Source organism: Buteo buteo, chromosome 10, assembly GCF_964188355.1.
Source record: "Buteo buteo chromosome 10, bButBut1.hap1.1, whole genome shotgun sequence".
Classification (NCBI taxonomy): domain Eukaryota; kingdom Metazoa; phylum Chordata; class Aves; order Accipitriformes; family Accipitridae; genus Buteo; species Buteo buteo.
In genome coordinates, this window is record NC_134180.1 from 16,119,038 (window position 1) to 16,145,711 (window position 26,674).

The following is a 26,674-nucleotide window of genomic DNA, read 5'->3' on the forward strand; positions in this document are numbered from 1 at the left end:
ATTACTCAGAAATTAAGCCAATTATTAATCATAATTAGTGGCTGTGGAGGAAAAAGTTTTAAAGTTTTGTCTTTTGAAACATTGGAACTGTTTACATTTGGAAGGTAAAATACTTACAATATGCATGTCAAAATTGTAGGAATATAGTATTATAATTTCATCACTTTAAAATCCATGAAGATACATCAAGAATTCAATACTCCACATTTTGTAGGTCATAAACATAAAGAGGGGATTGTCCCATTGTGATCAGCAGAATGTCATGATCCTCAGGTGTATGTGCGTGATATCAGACCACATTGTATCTTATTTTAAATGACTTGGAGTATTGAGCAAGATTACAGAGGTGTCGCTGGCTTTCCTCCTGAGATTAGGAATGAACAAAAATTATAAACATTTAGGAGAACCTGGCTTGCCTTACATGCAAGTAAGACTTTTGTAAGCTCTCCTCATTCTTGCATGTGTTCTTACGACATGTGTGAGAAAGTCGTGCAGACTCCTGTGGGGGTTCTCCCTCCAGTTCAGGTATGGGAGGTTCTGAGGATGAGTCTAAGGCAACTGTTTGTGTTTTCATTTGTTTGCTTTTTCTGACAGTCTGGGTGGCTATATACATTTGTTAATTTCATAATTATGTATGCAATGTAGAAATAAATATAATGTTTGGAGGGAAAGAGAAAGTTAACAGCAGATACATATTTTTATGTAATATTAGTCTTCTTTGACCTGGAGTCCTTTATTTATTTAGATTCAGCAGTGGCTGAAGACCCTGTTGCTGTCAACTGTCACAACTGTACAGGGCCCTTCTGAAGTCAGTGACGTAGCCATTTGCATGCCGACTACTGTTGCACTAGGGCCTTTAAGTACTAATCATCATCTTGGACAGTGGCTTTGGTAGCTGACTGGAACTGACTGAGCATTTCCTCCAACAAACTGTAGAAAATACTGTTTGTGGGAAGTGTGTGACTGAGCTTGAATGGGTGAGGGGCTCATGGCAGGAGAAACAACTAACAGGAAAGGGTAAGTAGAAACATCATCCTCCTTGCTCTCAACCAGTTCTTTATCTGACAGTCCTCCTGCTGGTTGCTTTTCCTGCAGAGTCTCCTCCTCCTTCCGTCCCCTTGACAGGCAAAATACACATCTAGTGAATACCTACACAATGAAAGTTACAGTACTTTGTTACTGAAACTCCCTGTATGCCTGTTGTGTAACTCTTGTGTAGGATTCCATTGTTTTGGTTACTGCTGAGCTTGACAATATGTCAATTGCACCTGTGGTATGGCCCTGTCTGGGGTTGTACAATGCAATAATAACCTGAAGCTACCAGGAGTTCAACAGAGTAAAGGTTTCAGGATATGCTTTCTGCAAAGTAAATTGCTTTTTAAGTTATATTTTATTTCTTATTGTTAATATTTTCATCTGTAAATGTTGTGCTCCTATAAAGGATGTATTTTGTCTTTGATGTTCTTCAGCCTGACTTCTGAAATCAGTCCTTTACAGTTAAATGCTGTTGATGTTTGATTTTGGTGGAGTTATTTCTGATCAGTATCAACATTCTAGCACTTTATGTATTTTCCCAGCCTAGAGATCTGTCAGTTCCCGTTTCTTTACTATTAGGAAATTAAAATTGAATAAGAAGGTTCTGTGACAATATACAAAAAAAGGAAAACAAAAATTAAAAAGAATTAAAAAATGTCCCCCATAATTCACTGCTGACAATTCATATCTGATTTTGTTTATTTAGGTACTTCCCATCAAGGTGGCTATTCCCATGATGCTGTGGTCCATGCATTACAAAAATGTGGCATTCGTCATATTGACACAGCAAAAAGGTACAGCTGTGAATCTCTCCTCCAAAAGGCCATCAAAGAGAGTGATGTGAAGCGAGAGGACCTCTGGATAACTACCAAACTGTGGCATAGTGGTTATGGCTATGAAAGCACAAAAAAAAGCCTGCTTAGAATCATGTGAAAGACTTGGTGTTGAATATCTTGGTATGAATCTTTACATATAGCTCATTTATTGTGCCTTCTGTGTGAGTATTTGCAAAGATGAATGAATTCCTGAAAAAAACTATGTAGTACAGATAGATCACAGATACCAAATTCTGCCTTTATTTATACATTTGCAGATTTCTTGTAGTGTTTCTTCTCTAGGAAGTTCACATGCATATAATTGAGACCACAGATTTTTTCCTTATTGCAAATGTTTTAAATCAGATCAAGGTATGTTTTGTAAAGGTTCATTTCATTGTTAAATCAATTTGAGGAACCACTACATGAGTTGTATATTTTGCTAAAAACACCCAAAACCTATGAAACAAGAATTCATAAACTTTACAATAATTTATTGGTAACTGGGTGACAAAACTGCCACATTTCTTCTGCAGCCTGTTAAATCTCAGGAATGGGAGTCCTTTCTAAAACTTATTTTGTAGGTATATGTCGTGGTTTAACCCCAGCCAGCAACTAAGCACCATGCAGCTGCTCACTCACTTCCTCCCCCACCCAGTGGGATGGAGGAGAAAATCGGGAAAAGAAGTAAAACTCGTGGGTTGAGATAAGAACGGTTTAATAGAACAGAAAAGAAGAAACTAATAATGATAATGATAACACTAATAAAATGAAAACAGTAATAATAAAAGGATTGAAATATACAAATGATGCACAGTGCAGTTGCTCACAACCCACCTATTGATGCCCAGCTAGTCCCCAAGCAGCGATCCCCCTCACCCCCACTCCCCCCAGTTCCTATACTAGATGTGACACCACATGGTATGGAATACCCCTTTGGCCAGTTTGGGTCAGCTGTCCTGGCTGTGTCCCCTCCCAACTTCTTATGCCCCTCCAGCCTTCTTGCTGGCTGGGCATCAGAAGCTGAAAAATCCTTGACTTAGTCTAAATGCTACTTAGCAACAACTGAAAACATCAGTGTTATCAACATTCTTCTTGTACCTAGCTCAAAAACATAGCACTGTACCAGCTGCTAGGAAGACAATTAACTCTATCCCAGCTGAAACCAGGACAGTCTATTAATTTTAAAAAAATTCTGAATAACTGCCTTTGGTTTGGTCTGTCTCATGCAATATACTTTGAGGAAAATGTTAAATGTACCTACAAGACTTTAGAAGACTAAATCTAATTAACACTGAATTAGTCTTATGCACTTTTAAACTTACCCTGATCATAAACTTCTTGTAGTCAAAGATGTCATTGTTACTGTCTTACTAGACAGGCAAAGAGCTGCAATAATGACTCCAATTAATTCTTTGCAACAAGTCATAGGAGAGGAGGTACCTGATAAAAATAAACATGATATTTTTTTAAAATGCTTTTGCTGCTTGTTCCCTAGCTGGAGCAATGAAAAGAAAGTGGATGTAGAGGAAGATGAATTTAAAGTAATAATCTAAAATAATGACACTGGCGGAGATAGTGTTTATGCTGGTAATCAAGGAATAATCGACCTAACCATCAGACATTATCTGTCAGTGCCTGAAAAGCCTCATTTTACTTCTCTTTCCTCACCCTGTCTATCTGTTACTAATAAATAAACTTTTAAACAGCTTTTGTGAAGTACAGATTTTGCAGAATTAATGGCATATAATATTAATGGCAGCTGTGTGCTGTATGCACTGGCTTTTTTTGCTTGATGAAGGCGGGGGGGGAACCTATCTCTGTTAAAGACAGATTTTTGTATGCACTTCTTTGGCTTCATTCTTTCTGGAAATGTATCCCTTAACTTCCTGCACCGGTACAGAATAATGCAAAATGAATTAAAATCTGTTTTTTGTCTGTCCCATGCAAATACAGGTCACTACAAGGAGACTTTCATAAACAAAGTTTCAAGCCCTGACTTTCTTCTCTAAATTAAGAAATATCATGTTTCCTCCTCTCTGCTTTCTGCTTGTTATGTCTTGTGTTTGCTTTCTTTTTTCTTCCGCTTGCTATGACACTGGTGCTGAATGTTGATGAGAGAAAAACTTGACTGGCTTCCAGGAAATCATTTTCAGTGATTCCTTTTAGTACTGCAATTTGCTTTTATTTTCTCAGGTAGTAGACTGATTAAAGTAGGTGGTCACACAAATACTCAGTTTACATATTGCTGCTAAGCAGAAATATGTGAAACAAGGAAAAAATATCTGAGAGCAAGAAATGCACAAATACTGTCACAATGTGAGTGAATTCTTAGACTGGCATAAACAGAACTTGAGTTTGTCAGATATGTTCAGCTCTTGAGACTTCTTTTGCTCATATTACTAAGACAAATTAAGGAATATTACAACTGCCTGTGCAATCTGCCTCCATACTAGATTTTTTTCCTCTTTGTTTTTTTTTAATACTCTCACCCATCTTCCCTCCTTCTTCACCTTTCTTCCACTGATGTGGAGATGTCTGAAAAATTTATAAAGCTCTTCCTGAACCACCACTTAGTCTTGACATAGTGACCTAAATCAATGCTGGCTTCATCTTGCTTTAACTTGATTTGTGAACTGTAATGGCTTAGAAAATATTTCACATGCAATTCACTTACCTGTCAATGAGGATGGTGACCTCCACAAGAAGGATGGGGTGGCAAGTGGAGTAACGGTTTTGGCTGCTTGAGCTTAATCTCTGTTGGATCAGCTCCACAGACCGTATTTAACACAGTATGATCTGCGCTTGTGTGAAAGAGATAAGGTTGAGTTCTATGTTTAGTGCTTATGCTGGTGAAGTAGACCCTTAGAGGAGGTACAATACATGGTGTATTTCATGGAGTTCATAGAAAGCATCATGCTTTAAGGAGTCCCGTACCTCCTGTCTGAAAGCACTCAGCTGGAAGGTGCTATTGGAAGGATTTTTCAAGCAAAAAGTGGCAATATCTTGAGACGTGAACTTTTCAAGTGTTTCAGGAATGCTTAGAATAAGAGCTTTTTGTTGGAAACTGAGGCTTATCACAAGTCTAACAAAAGTAACCGGAATGCAGAAGATTTGTTTGAAAATATGGTCATAGCCTTGTAGAACTAAGCTTAGATATCCTAGCTGTTTTCATTCATACCTGCATTTTGTGTCCCTTTTCTGCTGGCCAGTCTATACCATAGAGAGGACATGAAATCCATGACAAGAAGAGATCTGGCAATAACAGAACAATTTGTGTCGAAGCTTATTTAGGAAAGGAAAGTAAATTCTTTAGTTACAAACATGTGTTAAAGCTGGCAGTTTTTCTGTGGAATAGGAATGTGAAATAAATGTATGTGAAAGGTACCTAAATCGGAATTTCTTGATTTCATTATATGATATTAACCAAATATGTGGGGGTTTGTAGCGTTTCCATAAAGATACATGGTTCATATAGAAAATTAAAAGATTCTAAATAATATATCTGTGATGGTAGACCTTTATGTTGGAGGGAAAGTTAGCCATTCAGAAGACTGCAAAAAGAAAAAGCTGTAGGAGCCCTGGCAGCTAAATGTGCAGCTAAGCTCTTTGTTCCAGGGAAGGTCCTGTTAATTTTGTTGAGGATCCTTATGGACTACACAGTCCTTCCATGCAGAGTGAATTAGAGACTTGGGAAATAATCTAACAGGAATTGAAAAATCTGTGCATTAGCAGTATATAGAATGGCTGTTGAAACATTAACTGTTGAAAGCAGTCGCAGCTTTTTAAGAGAAAAAGTGTTCCATGTAAAATACTGTTATGAAAGCTTTTTGATAAACGTTTTTTGGGCAAATGGTATTAGGAGAGCAGTGTTCCAGGATTTTTATTTGAATCAGTAAATTATATATCCATGAGAAGCTGGAAATTTGTATTATATGTGGGTAGTGGTTGTAGCAGATATTCTGCTCCTTGCATTTTCTAAATGTGGTCCTTAACAAGCAGTGACAGTAAACCAGTATGAAATGGCAGCAAATCTTACAGGTTTGGCAGTAGCAGAATACATTCCTTGGGGTTTGGATCAAACCTCTAAAGTAACTTCTTGAATGTGATTTGTGGGTTACTGAATTCATATACAATTTTATTTTCCTTTTGACTGTTCTGAGTCTATCACATTCAGGGAAATCTAACCTATCACAAATACCCAACTGGAGTTGGACAAATGTTCTATCAGCATATTTAGTGTCATAGATGAATCACATGAATTATGATAATACACCCAGTTCAGACTGTGTATTAATTCAGAACATTTTAGAGGTTGCTTCACGTTGATCTGTGTTCCAATCTTTCTTCCAAAAAGATTGGGTGGAAGCAAAAAATATATCATGTACATACTAAGTGCAGTGATGATTCAGAAAAGCAGGGAAAATACAATCATTGCATTATGATAACTGTGCAAAACATTGAAAAATATACTTTTGCTTCTAGGTTTGATATGAGCCAGGGCTTGTTCTGCAAAACTAGGTTTGTTTTAGTGGATTTTGACTTTTTTTTTAATATTGTATTAGGAATTTGAATAGAATTGCAAACTTTTATTTCCATGCCAACATGCTGTTGGCTTTTAAATGTTTAAAATGTCCCTGTACTTTTAAGTTAAGAGGAACTGTGTTGATTGTAGGTGCCGCAACCACTAAGAAGTAATAAGACACTCTATTTTAAATGTATGTGTGAAAGTAGTTCATGTGTTAATTTTAGTTTTCCTGCAGCACTGTGTTTTGACATTTGAACTTCAGTTTCAGGCTTTCACTTACCACTGCAAGACTACAGTTTGATTGTGTGTAAAGGATGCTTTAAAAAGCTGGTAAATACAAAATTTGATTGTGAATGTTTGGAGGTTTTTTTTCTTCTTTCTCAAGTGCATCCTCATACTGTGAATCATTGGGGGTATTTTGTTTTGAGTTAGGATTATTTTTAAAAAATACATGGTTGGAAAACATCAAGGTATTGATTAATCGATTCCACACTACAAGGCACAACCCCATTGTTCTCAACAGATGAAAATGTAGTCTGTTCTTAAAAACCTCCAGTGATGAAGTTGCATGTTTCTTGATTACCAGAACCGTAAGCTATTTTGATGAATAATTTAAAACTAATTTCTTGCCTCCAAAATGAAAACAAGAGTGTTTGTGTTCTTGTAATCTCCCAGGAGGGGAAATACTTTAAGCAAAAGAAAGTGTGTAGGTGTGAACGTGTGTACAAATGAAGATGAAATTGTAGACCTTGGTTTGTGAGTTGCTTACTGTTTTTATTGGCCTAAGTTTTCTGACAGATACAGGAGAAGTAAGCAGATCCTAATTTAAAATTAAATATGCTTAGTTTATTTAAATAGAGTGGCAGCTTTGTTTCTTATTGCAAGGTACATTGTATTTCTTCTGCTTCTAGCTGTGTTGGGGTGGTTTGTGCATGACTGGCAGAAAGACGATTCTACTCTTTATCTCTGAGATAAGGTACCTTTGCCCCACATCTTTCATGAATGCTTCTTGCAGTCCAGAGTGTTTCTAACTGTGAAGTAACTTTTATTTCAACAAAAAGCCTAAATTAAAATAAACAATAGGATGATATGGACATCACATAACTGATAACATCACCTTTCTAAAATAAAGGACGAACAGCTAATCATGTTTGCATTGAAGAGGTCTCAGCCACTAATACAGGGAAGGGTGATATACTGCATTTTTTTTAAATATCCAAGGCCAGAGATCTTTCAGTTATCAAATCTGTTAAAAGTCGTTCTTCCGAGAGTACTTCAATTTCTTGGGCTGAGTACAAAGCATCTTTGTACGCGGAAGGCCGTTATAAGGGTATTTCTGTGAACGTTTGCAAACTGTTATGTCTAACTGATTATTCAGGCTTTTGGAAAAGTAGCTTTTGGTGAAATTCTGCTGAAGTTAATGATTATTTATTGGTGGTGCTATACAACATTTTTGCATAGTTAAGCAGTTCTTATTAGTCTAATTTGGAGAACATAACAAACAGCAATTAAAGATATGCAATTATTCCATTTTTACATGAGGTAGTCATCAGATACCACTAACTTACACCTACCTACCTATGACATTAGCTTTGTCCAAGCAAAAAAGCTTAAATTAAAACATGGCAGTCTCTATGCAGTAAGTACTGACAATGGCATATATAATTTTGGTTTAAAAGGAACACTTGATATTAGCAATTCCTAATGCTAATCCTTGGGATTGCATCTAATATCAGTCAGTGGAAATTTTAAAAGAGAGTTTATTGGCAACAGAATTAGAGTAGTCCTGAGCTTTGAACATAACCTTACCAAATGCTCTAATCAATATCCTACTATTAGTTTTCACTTAAATGTCCTAGAAATTGGTATTTATTCCAATACCTTATGTTGGTATTTATTCTTAATAAATACAACTTCTTTTTTCAGAGCAATTAGGGAAGAAGTAATTATTCGCAGATCAGTGATGAGCAAGACTGCATCTGGTTTTTTACTCTTCTAAATTGGGAGTGGATTTTATGTATATAAGGGCAAAGAATGAGCAACTCTCTCTTTAAACATGACATAAATCCAGATGCTGCAAATCATTATATATGAATGATATTTGCTTGTCTGAGCAGTTGTATTTAAAAGTCTGATGGGTTATTGATACAAGAAAGTAAAAATTTAGCTCATGATTTTTGTGATACACCCAAAATAATTTTTTCCTTGATACATCTGTAATGTATCTTACTGTACAAAATTCTGTGTTGTTCTAATTAGATTCTTAATCTAAGCAAATACTCTCTTTAACAGTGTTGCAATGATGTATCCAAATGGGGACTGGTGTATTATAGTGAATTTCATGTTACATTTCTCTCTTAAATCAAGGTTGAATTTGTATTTATAGAGGTAGAAAGCTAATATACCAGCCCAGTGGTATAGTAGTCATTAGTGCAGTCCTTAAATGTGAATGAAAAAAGGTATAGTAGAGGATCTGTGTTTTCACAAAGAGGTGCTGTAAATGAATGGTGCAATGCATTCAAAGAACAAATAACTCTGCTCATTGCAAATGAGTCTATCTTTTTATTCCTTAACTCAATATTTGAACTGCCAAAAAAAAAAAGGAATATTATAAAGCACTTAAAATTATGCACATCTCAGTCATGCATTTATTTTCTTTTCCTGTTTTGTGTCAGACTAGTGATGCGGCAAAGACCAACACCTCTTTGACTGGGATGCCTGCGGTTACCTGTTTAATCCGCAGTTAGAATTTAAATAGAAATGTAGTTGTTTTCAAAGTATCTCCTAAATTTCTCCTTCAGAATGTCTAGCAGTATCTACAAACTTACAATGGCATTAGATCCTATAATTTTTGAAATTTAGGTAACCTGATTTGGAACTCTGAGTCCAATACATATGAATTTCTCATTTTTAATTTATGTTGGAAATGCTTCCTTTTTCAGTAGAAGGACAGTCTTGTGTGGAGACAACACCAAAAAAAAGCTTTCCTGAGACAGCCAGTTTCAATAGCTGCTTGGATAATTTCATCACTAAATCTTAATTGTGTTTGAAATTGTGCTAACATTTCATAAAATGTAGTAAAGCATGATTCTGTTCCCTTAAAAATAATATTAAAAAAAAAATTTAAAAAAAATCACAAATGCTGGCACAAAATTTTAGCAAAAAGACCTGCATGACAGAATGTGCTGTAATTTCCAACAGAAATTCATTAATGGAAGTATTCTTTAGAAAGGAAAAGACAGACCCACTGCTGAGGTTGTATAAAATATCTATAGAACTGCCAAACATATTTATCTTCTGTAAACTTAAGACTTGTAGCACTTCAGCAGTAGTCCAGTCTGAATTCCAGTGACCAAAATTGCTTTGATTTAAATGGGGCTTGTTATGTGTTGAAAGTTTAAGTGCATATGTGACCATGGAATTCTGATTACAGTGACCTAAACCTGTGGCACATGTTGCAACTTCTGCTACCTTTAGTTGTTAAATGAAATCTACAACATCACATTATTAAAACTAAATGGATGTATACAGTGATGTTCATGGAGTAGTAATTGTAACTATTTTGATGATAATATGTTAGGGGGTATTATGGAGGGAAAATGCTGTTTCACATGGTTTGATTTTGGGGGTTTTTTTGCACACTTTGAGTAGTCTGGTTCTGTTTCTTTTTTATTTAATACGCTGGCCTGATAAACATATTCCAGGTAATAGCAATCGAGAGGTCCAAGCTGAAACCTGGAGAGTGATGGAGGAGCTCTGTGAGAAAGGTGATATAATGATGAAAACCTATCTTGGCAGAAGAGGTTACAGTACATTTTGGGATTTGGGGAATTTGTAGTGAGAGATGTTCGAAAACTTAATTTGAACTGGATGCTCATATTTCAGTGGGATTTGGGTGTGTAAGTTATGTGAATCTCTTTGGAAATTGCAGCATTAGCATTTTGGTAAGTTAAATAAGAGAGCTTTGGGTTGCTTGTAAATAATACATTGCCACATTCTGCCCGTGAGATTAATGATGGTGTGCATACTTTCTTCAGGAAATTTACAAATTGCATTGAAATCTGTATGCTACTATGGCACATCTTTGTAGTAGCCTCCTCTGTTTTAAGTATAAATCATGCTAAGTCTTGCTTCCTTTAGATTTTTTTTTTAATTGTATGATGCCATTTTCTAATTTAGCATATATTGTGGTATTTCATAGATCCTTTTCTGTTTTAGAAAAGGTCAACAAAACAAAATGGCTAGATGAGGAACAAATACTCAACTGCAGATTCTTTGATACTAACTTTTGGGAAAAAAAAAATCAAAGAAGGGAGCGATTCTCTCAAATTCTGATAACTGTCAATTTGATTTTTCATGCACTGCAAGCTTCAGTTTACATTCATAGCAATAGGAAGAGTAGACTGCCCCAATCAAAATTTATCATATAGATTTAAGAGGAGGATTTTGCTCCTGAAGTATGTAGTATTATTAGAAACAGTGTCGTAAGAGAAGATCCTGTCATGCAGTTCTTGGGCAATGTGGACCACCCTCTTTACAGCTTCAGAGAAGTTCCACTGACAGGGAGAAGACTTCCTGGATTAAGTAGTCTATCTGCTAACCCACAGTTACTGAAATAGCGATTGTCGCAGGAGAGTTGTACAAAGGCAATTACAGGCTGTGTGCCACTACCAGTTTCATCAGAGCAATAAATAAGCCTGTTCTCTTACACTTCAACCCTTCAGTTACTTCTGGTCTGCCTCTGGAAACACAGAAGTAAATTATCTTTGATACATCTTTTATTCTTGCTTTTAATATTAAGCATAAGGGAAGTTGCAAAAAGTGTTTTCTGCCATGTAAGGGATTACAACATTCAGTTGTAATCATTACACCAACCTAATATTTCAAAGCGTCAATGACTTTTAAGTCCGAAGATGGACTATTTGACAAGGTACTTCATCTTTCCATTGAGAAATTTTTTTCTGATGAGTATTTAAGTTAGTGCATGTAATTTGTGCCTAGATATGCCATCCTAATTTGCTGCAAACAGGTTGTATTTTCACCTTCTATTATTATTCCTATCCTGTTGGCTTTATTCTGCTTTTGCATGTGTGTTTGTGATCTTTCCTGTCTTACACAACTATTTCTGTCTATATCTTCCTAATGGGAAAGACTGTGAGCCATTCAGTGGTCTTCCAGTAAGACACTGGAAAAACTATCACTGGCCTCATAGGCAGAGGAAAAATTACTTTTATTTTTTGTTCCTGTACGTGATACCTCTTTACAGACATGCCATGTTATATTTATTTTTCCTGCAATTGCATTTCTTCAGCAGTTTTGTCAATCTGCATGTTGCTACCCACAGTCTTTTCTGTAAGCATACTGTAGACTCATGATTCCTTTAGCTGAATGTAAGCTTTCCAGCTCTGGTTGTCTAAATTACCTCAGTTAGATCATCTACAGGGCAAGGAAAATTTATTAGTCTGGTTGAATCAAGTGCCTTAGAACATCAGCCTCCACATTTTTGCTCTAGGGGATACAGACTGTGGATGTCCTGACCATAACTATGTGTTACTGAAATGACACACAGATGTTAACCACTCTGGAGATAGAAATGCAATGATTCCTGAGGAAAATGTTAAATAATTTGTTTGCATGGTTAACCACTAGACTTTCCACTGAAGATTAAACACTTACTGCATATCTTTACGTGACTTGCTATGTGTTATGTGGAAACATGTTAGCCTTGGTCTGAATTGAATATAATATCTGGTCAAAATTCTTACTTGAGGGGAAAAAAAAAAGTCATCTTCATTTATTGGAGGAAAAATTGTAAGTTCTATACTAAACAGGTGAGTTCTTTGTCTTCTCTGAAGCTGACATTGCTTCAGGTAGTCATTGGTTCCTGTTTGCAATCCTATTACTTTTGGGTTTTAGGAAATGTTTATTCTAGGAAAAAAAAAAATCAGTAGAAACTAAAAGCTTCACATTTAAGGTTGACCATTTAAAAGAATGATATGCTTCTGCAGTCAATTCACAAAGGAAATATTGAAATTATTCAACTTGCTAGTGGGCTTAGCAACTAGCTATGTCCACACTGAAGAGCGCCTGAAAGTGCAGTGACAATAAACACTGTTCTCTGTAGAAAAAAGAAATTGGTTTCTGTTACGGGACTGATGATGCATATGTATCTGCAAGATACCTACAAGATAGTTAAAAGATCTCGATGTTGACCTAATTCTTTGGTCTGGCTGAATGTAACAAGATTTTCTTTAATCACTTCTCGGTATTCGCAGATTATTTGAGTGCAGATATTTGAAAATCTCACTCTTTCAACTTCAATTTAAATCCAGGTTAATATTTATTCTGAAAAATTCCACTTACCTGGGGCAAGCAACATTTTAAAATAATGTAAATTATTAATAGTCTTTTTTGTTATTATCAGTTGCCCTAGGAGGAGGGAAATAAACTGTTAGTACCCAAGACTGTAAAAGTCTTTAATGCGGGGGGGGGGTGGTGGTGTTCAGATTGTGTTAAATTTTAGAGTGGTCACAATGGTCAGAAGCTGACACAAGAAAAATTCCAACTACATCTACATTCATAGCTTTAAGAGTTTTTCTTAGGTCATGTGTACAAAGATAGATTCGACCAGGTTTATCTGAGAGCCAGCACATAGCAGCTGAGACACAGGGCTGCACAACTTGCAGGGCTTCTGGCCTGAAGTATCTTCTCACCCAGCTAACTAAGGAGAGACCAGAGGTTCTGGGTCTGTGCCCCTGTCCAGGTCAGCATGTACTAATTTATAAGACTCTGCCCCCAGATAATAAAAATTGTCTGACAGATTAAAAAAAAAAAAAAAAACAACAAAAAAAACCCTGAATTATTTGTCAAAATTATTAAAATAAATATTTTAGGGAGCAAAAGGCTTGCATAAAAAGTTAAACAAAACTCCTTGGATTATAATGAGTCCAATTTTAGTAAACTCCTAAGTACCTCTGGCTGTAGAGAAAATAGCAGGTTTATTGTTATTTGAATGCAGCATGTGCCAATGAAATTGGTGTGTAAACTGGTAGATGTGCATTCATTGAGATGTGTGGGCATTTGTAAGTTTACTGTTTCTTAATCCTTGACTGCTTAGTAGTGCTTCCTGTATATGCTCTTAATGAAGCTTTGGAATTGAGCTGTAACATCAAAATATTCTCATAAATAGAAAATAGATTCAGGTGACGAGAGAAGTCCTTTTGCTATCACTGAAAAATCCCCACTGTGGCTTACCACTATACTGTTTTTGTATTTCATCAAAAGGAATTCGAGGTTAATATTTTTCAAAAGAACCTTTTATCCTGATACGATTTGAACTGGAAATACGAACAATTTAAAATGAGAATCTGAATAGTATTTATTAGAGACCTGGTTACCCTTTCCAGTTGATTACTTACCATACTGAAGTTTTGAGCTGTACTCCTTGGATCCAATGTGCTTTGTATCTTTGGATATTAAACAGAATCTGGTTACTGCCCCAAGGCTCAGGTCTCAGGAACACACTTGAAAGAGTTTCATATTTTGGCACTCTCACCCTTGTGCTTGAATCCACTGTTCAGCTGCCTAATGTAACTGAGCAGCTATTGCAAGATCTCACTTAAGGTTACAAACAATTTCCCAGAATCCTGGGCGTTTTTCTCGAGATTTTCCATGAGGGAGACCATGACAGATATGAGAGCATGCCCAAAAACACTTGTAGGAATTCTGAAGCCACTGTTGTCCTTTACTGTAACAGTATGAAATAATACATTTATTATCTATGTTAAAATAACAGACCCCAAAAGTTTTACCCACTTCAGGTGTTTTAATCCCTCTGGGTTGTGTCTGGAACATGGTCCTTCTGGTTTGCCCTTGAGCTACAGAGTCTTTGGCTAAACACGCTTATCTTTTATTTTCTCCTGGCTAAATTCTTCAGTATGTGTCTTACAGTCCATTAAAAGTCCTACCAGCGTCTTTCCCTCTTTAACCTGAAATTTGTATATTTTTACCCTCTATCTTCTCTTCCCTACAAACAGGCCAGCTTATACTTTTAGTTTGACTTTTTTTTTTAGTACTCCTGTTGTATAGCCAAAGCCCGGTCACTAAATTTGCTGGTTTCCCTTAACATCTTTCCAGGGAAAAATGTCATACAATCCTGGTCAACAAAGGTAGATACGTATTTACAGTGGTATACAAATCTATAGCAATTGTATCATTCCGTAACATGAACCAAAACTTATAAATTGTATGTACATTTCCCCAAATTGTACAGAAAGTGTATTGCAACACTTATTCCTCATATTAATGAATTATAACACTGCTTGGTTCATGAGGCATTCACATGCTGGTTAAGAAAGGATTCGGTGCAGACACTTTTATTTTGTCTTCCAGTCTGTTGTCTTCCATAGTCTTCAGACCCCAGGATTTGCACGCATTTAGGCCCAGCCTTGCTTCCAGAGGGAGTTGTGCCATCTCTTGTGGTAGCTTGAGGATCAGAATTTGGCACCTGATCTGTGTAGTCAGCCCAAGTGATCGGAAGATTTTCTAATTGAAAAGCTCCTGAGGGACTGCAGCAATTTCCACTGCTCAGTCATTGCAGCTTCTTTATGTTGAGAATTATGAACCAGTGAATGAGGAAGGATAATTACTATTTTATTTACTGTTTTTAGAATTGTAGCATGTACTTGACAATATAGGATAAAGGCACTACCTACACTAAAAACTCCCATTTAAAAATGCTGGGTGACTTCTGATAGACCAAGCTGATAACTCTCTATTTATAGCAGGAATGATCTTACTGTTAAACTGATTTCTACTAGCTGAGGCAACCTTACAGTTTCAAGAATTAGTTTCTTTAAATGCTGTTATGTCTGAGAATGTAGTTTTGGGGTTTTTTGGTTTGGGGTTTTGTTTTTTTTTTTAATCTTCTCTGTCTTAAGGTTGCAGTCAGAGTAAAGAAGTCTCTATCTGCACTGCAGTGCTGAGAGGCAGAGAACTCTAGACGTGAATCTTTGTTCAACAGCCTGCATACATGTTTTGCTTTAAAGAGTTACAGGATAAACAGTGCTGAGGGAAAAGGGAGAAAAAAATTCTTAATGTTGGTCAGTGAGATGTTCATGTATAATAACTGGTTCTTTGTTGTAACAGCTGACATCAACTAGGATTCTTTTAATATCAAGGCTATAGTTTGAATTTTTGTGGTCTCGTACATTGTCATTTTGTGGAATTATCCTCTCCAATACCTCAGGACAGAGGCCAGACTGCCTACAGAACCCATTCCAAGATACATATATTGAGTCAAATATTCCCTTGACAGCTGCAACATTCTTGTATAGGCATTTGTCTGCTGGCAGATGAAAGCAGTGTGGCAAGCTGCTTTGACATCATGAATAGTCATTATATATGCTCACTGGTAATTGGTCTGTTTGTAGCAAAATGACCCTTTCCATATGCAGTGTCTCTAATGACCTTGATTTTGGCATTGTGGCTAGCCCATCATCTTGGCAAGCTTTTCATACACACATGCACATGATTACTTGTCCCTCTATCTAAAAATGCTGGGAAGAATGAGGGCCTCCAGCCAGCTTTTGCCTGAAGTTGGCAAGAGTAGTAACGTGGTGGTGGTTCTGCATTCAGATCCCACTGGGACTCGGTGCTGTTTTACTAAGAGTAAAATTTCTCACTAATCTTGTTAGTGTAAGCAGTGCAGCTTGTGCTTACATGAAATATTCATATGTGCCTCAGAAATTCCTTAATATGTTAACATGATTTTTTTAAACATGGAGAAATGCTTTTCAGAATAAATACAATTATTCCCTTTATATGTTAGTATAGTAGTCTTCATGTATGATTTGAAGGGAGTCCCACAAAGTAACAGAAATTGTTTAGCCCAGTAACTTGATTCAAAGAAACTAACTCAATAGTTTGATTAACTATTAAGTAGGTATTCTTTATTGGCAGTGCTGGATGCACGGGGGATCGTTCCACCTATCGTGCACACCGTCGGGTCTAATTGTGCAGGTTAAGTACATGTTCTACATACATATTCACTAGATTTCTGAGAAATGTTATACATATTCATTAGTTTTCCAGAAAACTATTAGCATATGCAAATGTCCCTTATGGAGGCGCATTGAAGGTCTCTGGTGGTCTTCAGGAGTCCTCTGGTGGTCTTCCATAGTCTTCCTCACTTGTCCGCTATTTGACCCTCCTCAGGTGATTTTGCGCAGTATGGTCTTTTACATGTTTTGATACATCAGTGCTTGTTAGTGCTCTTATTATCTAAGTTTTCATTAGTGGTGTAGAACCATATGGTTAGTTTAAGCTAAATTATCTACAAGGACGAGAACAAAGGCAGGAGTTCTTATCTTTTCTGGCCCTATCTATTCAAGCAAGGCCTCTATTTGTGCCTTCTCAACAAGATCGTAAATTCATCAAACAATTAAGTTTTGTGATCGCTCATGGTTCCTTCTTGCTCATCACTCCCAAGTACCAGTCTCTGACAGGCTTAATCCTTGACAAACACCAGTCTTTGGTATGTAAAGTTACAGAGAGACAATCATTAAGCAATTAGCGGTTTGTTCTCTATATCAAACTGAAGCGATGCCACTATGTTCTTTGAAAAAAGTTATGTTTGGACTAATTCCAAGTGAGAGAAGAAATCTCATAAACCTTAACAATATTCTTGTCCTTTTCAACTTTGGGCATAGGTCAGTTCAATCATCATCTTTTCTTACTCCATTTTCTATCAGTTCTTAAAAATGAGTGAGGGTTCAGTAAAACAAATACAGTTTTTGTGTAGGTGGCATGAATTTCGAGTATGTCCTTTCCTAGATGACATCTTCTGTTTATTCTACTGAAGAATTACTTTAAATCTATGCTTATATTGTCAAATGATGAACAGCTAACAATTCACAAACATTTGTGTTAGAGTTCCACAAAATGTTTGTCTCAAGAGTGTTTTTTCTGGTAGAAGTCATATGTGAATGTGTTTACATAAGTTGCAGTAAAGTTTTAATAAGTAAAAGCAAGTAACTAATTTTCCTAGCAACACATCTTTTTCACATTGTCTGTAATAATCTGTACAGAAGAAGATGTCTCATGGGCTTGTTATTATCAGGAGTACAGTTCAGAGATGTGTTTTCATGGGTTGAAGGTGGTTGCAGTTGGTGAGGATGTTGGTTGCACCACACCCTGTTGATCAGATAAAACAGCAATTAAAGATGTATGGAAAAAAAAAAAAGACTACGCATATTTATGTTAAAGATCATAAAGAAGTCTTTATAATGTGCAGTATCTTATTTAAGAATAAGAAATTGCCATAGAATAAGTCATTTTGGTGCAGATGTGAAAGTGGGAACCAATCTAAACTTGCGTGAATGTCTATCCTCATTTGTTATGTTTTGCTGTTTTTTCTCTTTTTTTTTTTTTATTTTAAGGACTTAGTGGGTAATTTTAAGTGTAAAAATAAGCCCTCAGACTTCTTTGTTTCATGATTTATTGCAGTATATGGTTTGTGCTTTTTCTACTAGCAAGTGAATCCTTTTTGTCCAAAATTTAGATAAATCCTTTTGCTTAGCTAATGTAAAGCAAATGTACACATTTATGTACCAACATAGAAGTGCCTAGAGGTCCCAGCGTGAACACAAGAACTCTTGGGAAGAAGGCAATGCTGAAATCCATTTCAAAGGAAAGTCTTTGTCTGATTTTTTTTTTTTGTCTCAAAAAATAATGTACATGATTTGGGGAAAAGGCATCATTTATCTGTTTTGCATATGTTGAGTTCAAGCTCTAGATTCTTAGCTATTGTAAATCATTATTGCTTTATTGACATCAGTTAGGTTGCTGTCATTCATACCAGCTGGGAATCATTATCCCCTCTGATATGTAAGTCCAAAAAGTTTCCCAGTTCAGGAAACTGTGCCATCATAGTTACAGGGAGGACAAACTATTTAGAATCTAACTATGCACTCTGCATAATACTTTCAAAGTGCGAGTTTTAAGGGTACAGCTGAGTTGCTGATAATTTTGATCATATTTTTACCACATGGAATGTGGTGGCAATACTGACTTAAGGTATAGTGGGATTGATTCTGTACCATGTTGCGTTTGCAGTTTTGATTGCCCAACTGTTTTTAGCAGCTGCAGAATGTTCTAGATAAAAAAGGCTGAAAATACATTTTTATAAACCTGTGTTCTGTTCACAGTGTGAATTTTACATGCTTAAAACTGTCATAAGAGAAGGGTAAATCTGTAAAAGGGAATTGATTCAGTTTTGAAAACAACTAAACAGCCTTTTTAGTGGATGTTTTTAAATCTGATCTGGTTTGTAATGTCAACTCAAGAAAAAAATATGTAAACATAACTAAGGTGGTGCTGCATTGCAGCAGTGAGAATGAGCAGCCAGGGTCAAAGAGACAGAATACATTAAGCTAGTATTGCTGCCTTATGATATTTAGTTAGCCATTTAACAGTGGTGTAAACTGAATGTTTATAATGAGTTTTCAGTCACAGAAGTTGACACTTTGATTTCTACTCATGCCTCCTCTCCTGTTGTCCTTACAGTTTATCATGGTTCACAGGTGATCTGTAGCAGGAGTAATGATCATGGAATTGTAGTAGCAGGAAAGTCATTTTAAGGGAGATAAGCACGTATACTGTGGTAATGAATAGGATAAAAAGAAATTCTTTTGGGGAGGAAGCATGATTTTTGTGTTTTCAATTTTGCCACAGTCTTCCTGTGTGTCTTTGGACACTTAGCCTTTTGGTGACTATGTTTTTTGAGTCTGTGAAATGGGAACAAGTGTTAATTCATAGATTTAGAAACTAATTCCTTATTGGTTCTGTCTAAGAGTCATCTGCTTTATTTATCAAGGCTTTGGCTTGCAATCTGGATGTGGGGCACAGTCAGCCTACAGCTTTGATTTAGCAAGCTGTGTTAAAACCAAATCTTGGATGGTTTCTATGAGTAATACCATTTACCCACAGAGAAGTTCTTAGTGTGCATATCAGAGAGAATGTGGACCTTTCCAACCCGTGTAACCTCCTTTAATAAAGATACAGTTACTGCAAATGACCTCTAGTGAAAAGTGGATCCATTTGTGTTTTTATTCTGTGGCCTGAATAGAAGATACAACAGAATGGGCACTGTTCACTGGACATGGGAATTCTCACTTGCTCTGACTCATGTAGAACAACAGGGAGGGGGAGGAAAATGGGCTCCACAAACCCAGTATCCAGTTTTGTCATTTAAAAAACCTTTTTGATCTGAACTTTGTACATTTAATATTCCAGAAGTATTTAGAAGTTTGATAAAAGTCCACAGTAGTGCTAGAGAAAGATAAGGCTCACTACTGTACTGAAACAATGTTGTGGTGCCAAGACAGTCTGTCTATGCTTTTTTTTTTGTTGCAAGACTAACAGTGCCCATCAAACTTTGTATAATTTGGTATTATACTAAGTAAAGGAAAAAATACCCAATCATTCTCTAGGTTGCCATAAAAAATGCTTTAAGCTTGATACACCTCTACATTGCAAAGCAGTCTATTAGCATGATGTATTGCTTCACAGCAGCTGGGAGTAATACAGTGTGGTGAAATTACTGATGTGGTGGAGGCCAAGATTTTTTTTGTGTAGAATAGAAAGGATACTAATTTTTTTTCCCATTATAATCAACCGTTATTTTGCCAATGTGTATTCTAATGTGTCTTGCAGAGTTTCATGATAGTTTTTCAAAGCTGGATGAAAATTTCTGTGCTACCATTGTGGTCAGTCAATTTTTAGTATGCATAAAAGAAGCACTGTTGCCAAGTTTTCCTTCAAGCCTGTGAAGTCAGAGTAGCAAGGAGTAGGACAAAGCCTCAGTAAGCTTTGGGAGCTAATGGGGAATTGCAAACTTGTTTATTGCACCAGCCACTTTCTCAAAATCTGCTTCATAGAGGCCAAACCACTCGTTTCCTCAGGCAGATAAGGAGGATGCTTTCTCTCCCTGAGTCAAAGCTCTGTGACTTTGTAAATAAGGCAGTATAAATGTATATTTTAAAAGTGTACTTCTAGAGGGATTGCAGCTAGCACATTGCAAACTTTTATCTCAGAAGACCTGAACTTCAGGACTAGTTAAACTGGTTAAGTTAAGAAGTATAGACTTTAAAACCACCTGCTGTCAAAACAGCTAAGACATAAGTTATGCCTCAATTATCTGAAATGGAATTTTTAAGCACACTACACAGGTATTAAATTGAAAATAAATGCTCCTCCACTCCCCCACCCCCCACCCCTTAAGAGCATTCTGGTGGGTTTGAGACCTGTGGCACAAATTCTGGGGAACTTGCCTCTGTTGGAGCTCTGTGAGAGAGGAAATATAAGGAAATGTGCTCCCCCAGTTGTTTCAAGGCAATGAGTCAGGACCCTTTTACACAAGTTTCTCAATATGTAATTTTTTTTTCTACTGCTGATGTAATTATTTCATGGATCTTGTTTGATATACATAGTCACAAGCGTTGATCTGTCGGATAAGGCCCAGGATCTAATTAGACTTTCATTGTCTTGTATATCATTTTCCAATTCTTCATTCTTAAGAATTAATCCAGCAGATGTAAATGTGGAAATAATTCTGTATGATCTCCTGCTTTAAGGCAGTCTTTCCCAGATTTGGACAATGCAGAGCAAGTGTGTTAATCTTCCATCAAGCAGATGGAAGCAATGCTCTAGAGTAGAATCCATTGATTGTTCATTGAAATTTAAACTCTCTATTTTTCAGGAAATTCCAGTGTTTTGAATTCATGTTTCCACCATGTATTGCAATATTTTTAATACAGTCAGGATGTGCAATTGTTTTCATATTTATTGTATTTTATATTGTAATGTAATACAAAAGTCAAAACACTTTGACTTTCATGTATTAGACTGTAACTAAAAACAAAGCAATGGAGTCAAAACAAAGGGTCCTAACTTCACCAAAACTAAATCTGTGGATTTAATGAAATGAAATGTTTTAATTGTATTCTCTTAAAAAAAAAATAAATAAATTAAGAAAATGCTGGTTCTCACAAAGACATTGGAATTCTAATTGCTGTTTCTCTGTTGTGTGGGAAAACGTTTGCTTTCTTGCCAATTTTGAATTTAGTTTTCTTGGTGTGGCATCACTCTAAACACAGGAATGTCATAATACTGATTTTAGTAGGAGCAACTCAGATTCCTTTTAAGACAAAACATAACTGACCTGAAATTTCTTGATGGGAAATCTAACAAAAAAACTTATCAGTGAATGCAATGAGACTATGGAACAGACTTCAAAGTCTCCTAGGAGAAGTATGCGAGAAGCAAAACATCTTAGAGTATGCTGCAGGGGGGGGAATGGAAGCTTTCTGTGGAAATGGACAAGTTTAATAAGCCATTTCATATTTCATGTCTGAGTTTTGTTTTATTTCGGCCTGAAATAAAAGCTTTATTCTTCAAGGGCAATAGCAGCATGTTTTTTGTAACTCCTTAGCTTTCAACAATAGAGTATATTTTGGTTCACCATTGTGTTAAAACTGCAAGTGGTTTTTTTTCTGACTTCTTTGGCATAATGATTTATTAGTGTTGACACTCCAGGGTTGTTTCTCAGTAGAAGCTCAGGTTTTGCTCCTTCTGGCAGATTACATACAAATGATGCAAATTGCTATAGTGCAGGTTATACCTTAATTGTTATACATTTTGAACAATGATAATTTCTGTAAGGAAAGCTGTCTAGCATTTTAGTTGCTAATGTATTTTTTTTTTCTCCTTTTTGTATTCTACAAAAGAAACCACATTAAAAAGTGATAGTATGTGTGCAGGTTTTGCTGCTGTGCAGCTTATCTGGTTGTGCTGCTAAAATATGTGAAAACAACACAGCAGTCATTGCTCATATTTATATGGTTAGTGGCTTTCCTAATGCAAAACTGGTTTGTGGGGGGTTTTTTCAGGGCTTTAATAATCTGTTTATAATAATTAGCAATGAACTGTAACTTCATTTATGGAATTTCATAGAAGCCTAGAAAAATTTAATTTCTTTGTTTTGTCCAGGTAAATCTAACTTGCAAATTCAAGATACTTTGTAACCTTATAGCTCATATTTTTATATCCCAATTTATAGTCTACTTGTGAGGGGGGGGCTTTATACATAAAACATAGGCATTTTAGGAATAAGTACAGTTAGTACATTTTTCTCCAACATTTTCGTTAGCTTTTGCTTCAAGTGAAATTCTTCCTTTTAATGTAATCATGCCTCTCAGTTGCATTAATAAGAGGGGTTTATGTGTCTGTATTGCAGCTTCAAATTAAGGCAGCTCCACATAGTTCCCTGCTGACCTCAAGAAAGTGGTGATTCTAACTGTGGAATGAGGGTAGTTTCGGTCCGGAAATCATTCCTTTGACATCAAATGGCTGAAATTGCCCAATGCTGCCTTTTCTTCTGAAAAAATAACAGTATAACTTTTGGCTTAATTCCCTTATTTTTTGCTATAGATACCTGTATTCATTTATATAGATAAGCATATGCATATGCATTATACAGAACTGGCCAGCATAAATACTGAATTAGCAACAGCGCTTGAATTTCCATGTTCGCATACCTTGAGACAGACTTGCCACCTGCAGTGTTACAGGTTAAAAGTCAGTCAAGATAAAGTTCACATACTGAAGAAATGAGTCTGATTCATAGTCCACAGAATCCACAACCTAAGGAGACCCCTACTAGCCTGGCCACAGTTGGTTTCCCTATTAACTGTGTTTAGCACAGAATAAGGGCCAAACTGCCTAAGATGAGTCAGGGTTGAGGTGCGGTGGCAGGCCAATACTGGGAGTTGTGCTTTATTGTACCTGAGGTTTGAAGGAAGACATCTGATTTCAGGACTGTCAGCACTTAGTTTATGCACATGCATGCACACTTAAGGCTTATTTTAAAAAATAACCTTTGTATCAGCTATGTACCATTTAACTTTATTTGCATGTCAACAGGAGCTGAGAAATCTAGCTACTTTTTTAAGCTTCTTGGTTCTTGTTAGATACTGCTCACTTAATTGAAGCTTTTATACTGAGATTTACATAACATCTCATAATGATCTAATAAAAATATAACCAGTGCTACATAGTTATTTGGGCTGCGTGTTCCTGTGTTGTATTGCTCACACCTTATTAGTCTTCAGCAAACGTTCCACTTTTCTTTAGTTTTGGCAAGCTGCTCGGAACACCATTTCCTTCTTTTCATTCTGGTGGAGTCCAATTGTTCTTTGCTTATACTACATTAGCCTTTCCCAGAATTTAGCCTGGAGTTTTTATACACTGGGGAGTTTCCAGTGTGTTTAGATTATAAAATGATTTCCTAGTGTAACTGTGACGAACATGCTTTCAGATAATACTGTCAAACTAGATTTTGGTGCTGGTTTTCTGTGTTTCTTTGCAATATTTTGCTATACAGAAATGATGAGTACAATCATTTTGTCTCTTGAAAGTGGTATTTTTCAAATCATGCTCCCAAATAGTTAGGATTGTCCCAAAACTGTTTCTATTTCCCATCAGGTTTGTGTAGTTCAATTGGTGTAAGCAACTTCCTTATCAGTCACCTTGAGCAACTAAAGGAAGACTCTGTGATTACTCCACATGTTAATCGGGTGAGTGGATAAATATATTTAAAGTATCTGGGTTTGGGTTTTTTATTTGTTTGGTTGGTTTTTTTTTTTGGTTAAAAATCACCACCCCTATGCCTGAAAGACTACACCCAAACTAGCCTTAGTCATACAGTTTCTTCTTTTTCATTTCTATATATGCCTTGAAAACCATTCAGGAAGATGACACGAAGTGAGGGGAAGTCCTTCCTCCTTTCTTTTCCCCCAGTTTCTCCCAGGCTACTTGTTTGTGTCTGGTTTTAAGGCACAAACAAATGGTCCATGTGCCAGTTTTTGGTGATAAAACAGTTTAGAAATAAAATTCAAGGAGCACTGAACATTTAGCATCTCCAGAGTGAACGAGGTTCTGGAGAGCCTTTATTCAAATACTATATATAATTCCTCTAAGCAACACTGAAAGCCTCAGGTGATTACATATCCATGCAAGGGTGCTGTTTCCCTTGCTCCCCCTTTATTTCATTCATATTTCAAGTTCATATTAAATTCAGTGAACTTCTCATTTAGGAGGATGCTGCGAGAGCCCTAGCAGAATTTTTTTGCTGTCCTAGGCAGATAAAAAATGGCCACCTACATACCAGCAGACTTCCAGGACACTTACAGCTATTCCCTTGTTGCAGTTTTCTGCCTACAGCTGTGCTGGAACTTCATGCTCCCATTCCTACCACCTCCTGCCAGTGAAAGTGTGCTTATGCTGATGTAGAACTGGGAACGGGAATGGTTGAAGTGCAGGTGCATGCTTTTTCCCTTTGTACAGGTGGTGAGGATTTCTGGCAGCTGTTTGTGGTTTAATGTCATTAAACAGCTGTAAAAAGGTTGCTCAGAATGTGACTGTCAGAACCTGACATCTCTGATTTTTTTGCTGTCCACTAGACTAAAGGTTACTAAAGGACAATTATGAGTAATGTTAAATTAATGTAAAATCATATAAGGTATTTAAATTCAGTGATTCAAAATAAGCCATTGAAATATGTCTTAAGATGGGCAGGTGGATGACTGTTTAAGAATCAGTGAGTTTGCCAAGGTTCAATTGTGTCTCCTTTTCACAAATACACATCTTCAAAGTCTTACTGGAGTTTGGCATAAGTTGTTACTGTCCGTTAAATGAGAACGGCCTACTAAATCACTGCAAGGAAAAAAGTTATCTTGGATTTGTTTTGAAAATTCCTGTTACCCACAATGTCAAAATGTTACCAGTCTTACTGTGTCAGTAGTGTTAATGGAGAAAAGTTGTTTCTTGATACTATTTGATGGCATCTCTTTTTTCTGTTGCTGAAAAAGAGGAGACAAAAAGTTGAGACAGTAGTGATACTGGGGGCTGGGAGCGTGACCCTGCTGTATTCAAATAGTCATTTCTTTAAGGTGATGCACAGCATTGTTCCAAATGAAAAATGAAAAAAACAGCAATGAAATAAATATCCATGCCACTGCAAACTGCTCCACTTTGAACAGTTTTGTTATAGCATTAATTTACACTTTTTAGAGTTACAAGAATGTTATAAGCCGTAGTTCAGGTTATCCTCAAAAGACTGTTCTGTTTCTTGCTTAGTGTTGGAGACTTACTGAGTCTGATGGTGAGATTACTTAAGCATTATCAAATAACTAATGAATTCCTAAATTTAAATTAGGAATGGAAGTGCTATACTGAATTCTTATTTCACTGTCCAGAATTTAAAATACAAAAGATCTTTGCTATATTTATGCATAAAGTAGCATACTCTTTCAATGAACTTATTTCTAAATACAAAACATTTGCAAACAATCATTGTATACAAAGTCTAAATATTTAAGAAACAAGTGAAGGAAAATCACTTCCCTCTTAGCTGTGTTAAATTTGTATAGAGAATTTAGGGTGTTCTTACAATTCCAACAGTTCTTGTGATGTAAAAATTTAAAGTTTTTTTTTTTGTTTTCTGTGAAGAGGAAGAAGTAGGAAGGCAGGAGAAAGGAGGTTATTTATTAGACTTTTATGATCTTTGCAAAGCAGGTAGTAAGCAATGCTTCTATTTTACAGACCAAGTTCTAAGTACTGCCTCTCTTCTTGGTTCCTGAAAAAACAGTATCATCATGGCTTTTAAAGAAGTAGGGAGGGCCTGTCTTTTCAAGAGTACAGTATTGTTAAGGTATTTAGTAGTAAGTAAGCACCTTTTAAAATTACAATCTACTGTTAAAAATACTGTTAAACACTGTAAAATGATGATAAGTATTTTATCACGTAGAATGAAACTTACAACCTAGAAGTTAAAGGTTTGTATTCCAGAGTTTGTAACTGACTTTGCAGTAGTAAGCTTGGAGTTACGCTCAAGGAAGTCTTTTAAGTCTCTTTCAAGGCTCCTATGCCTGTTGCTCATTAGGGAAAAAAGATTACATTTTATAAGAATTTAATTAATATATGTTTCATTTAATAAAGTGATACACTGAAACCAAGTATAAACTGTTTGTCCCTGAATTCCATGTAGGAATGCTCATCAAAATTTTTTCTGCTTTTAAAGAAGTGCAAGCTACTGTGTAATGACCTCAGAGAGGTTTAGTGATGTTGTTAATATTGCCTTTAATATTGAGGTCTATTATGTAAATTTGTTAAAGGTAGAAATGTATTTTAGTGTAGTGAGGCATTAGGAAACAAACCCTTTGTACATAAGCTCACCTGA

General features: G+C 36.1%; 1 protein-coding gene across 1 annotated transcript in view; it reads left to right on the forward strand.

Annotated features, from left to right (window-relative positions):
* The window catches only part of LOC142035976 (putative oxidoreductase YtbE), a 53,211-nt gene that overhangs the window by 14,721 nt on the left and 11,816 nt on the right, over window positions 1-26,674 (forward strand). The window contains 2 exon segments of the mRNA XM_075038794.1: window positions 1,742-1,829; window positions 23,920-24,011. Of these exon segments, the coding sequence (XP_074894895.1) occupies window positions 1,742-1,829; window positions 23,920-24,011 (180 nt within the window).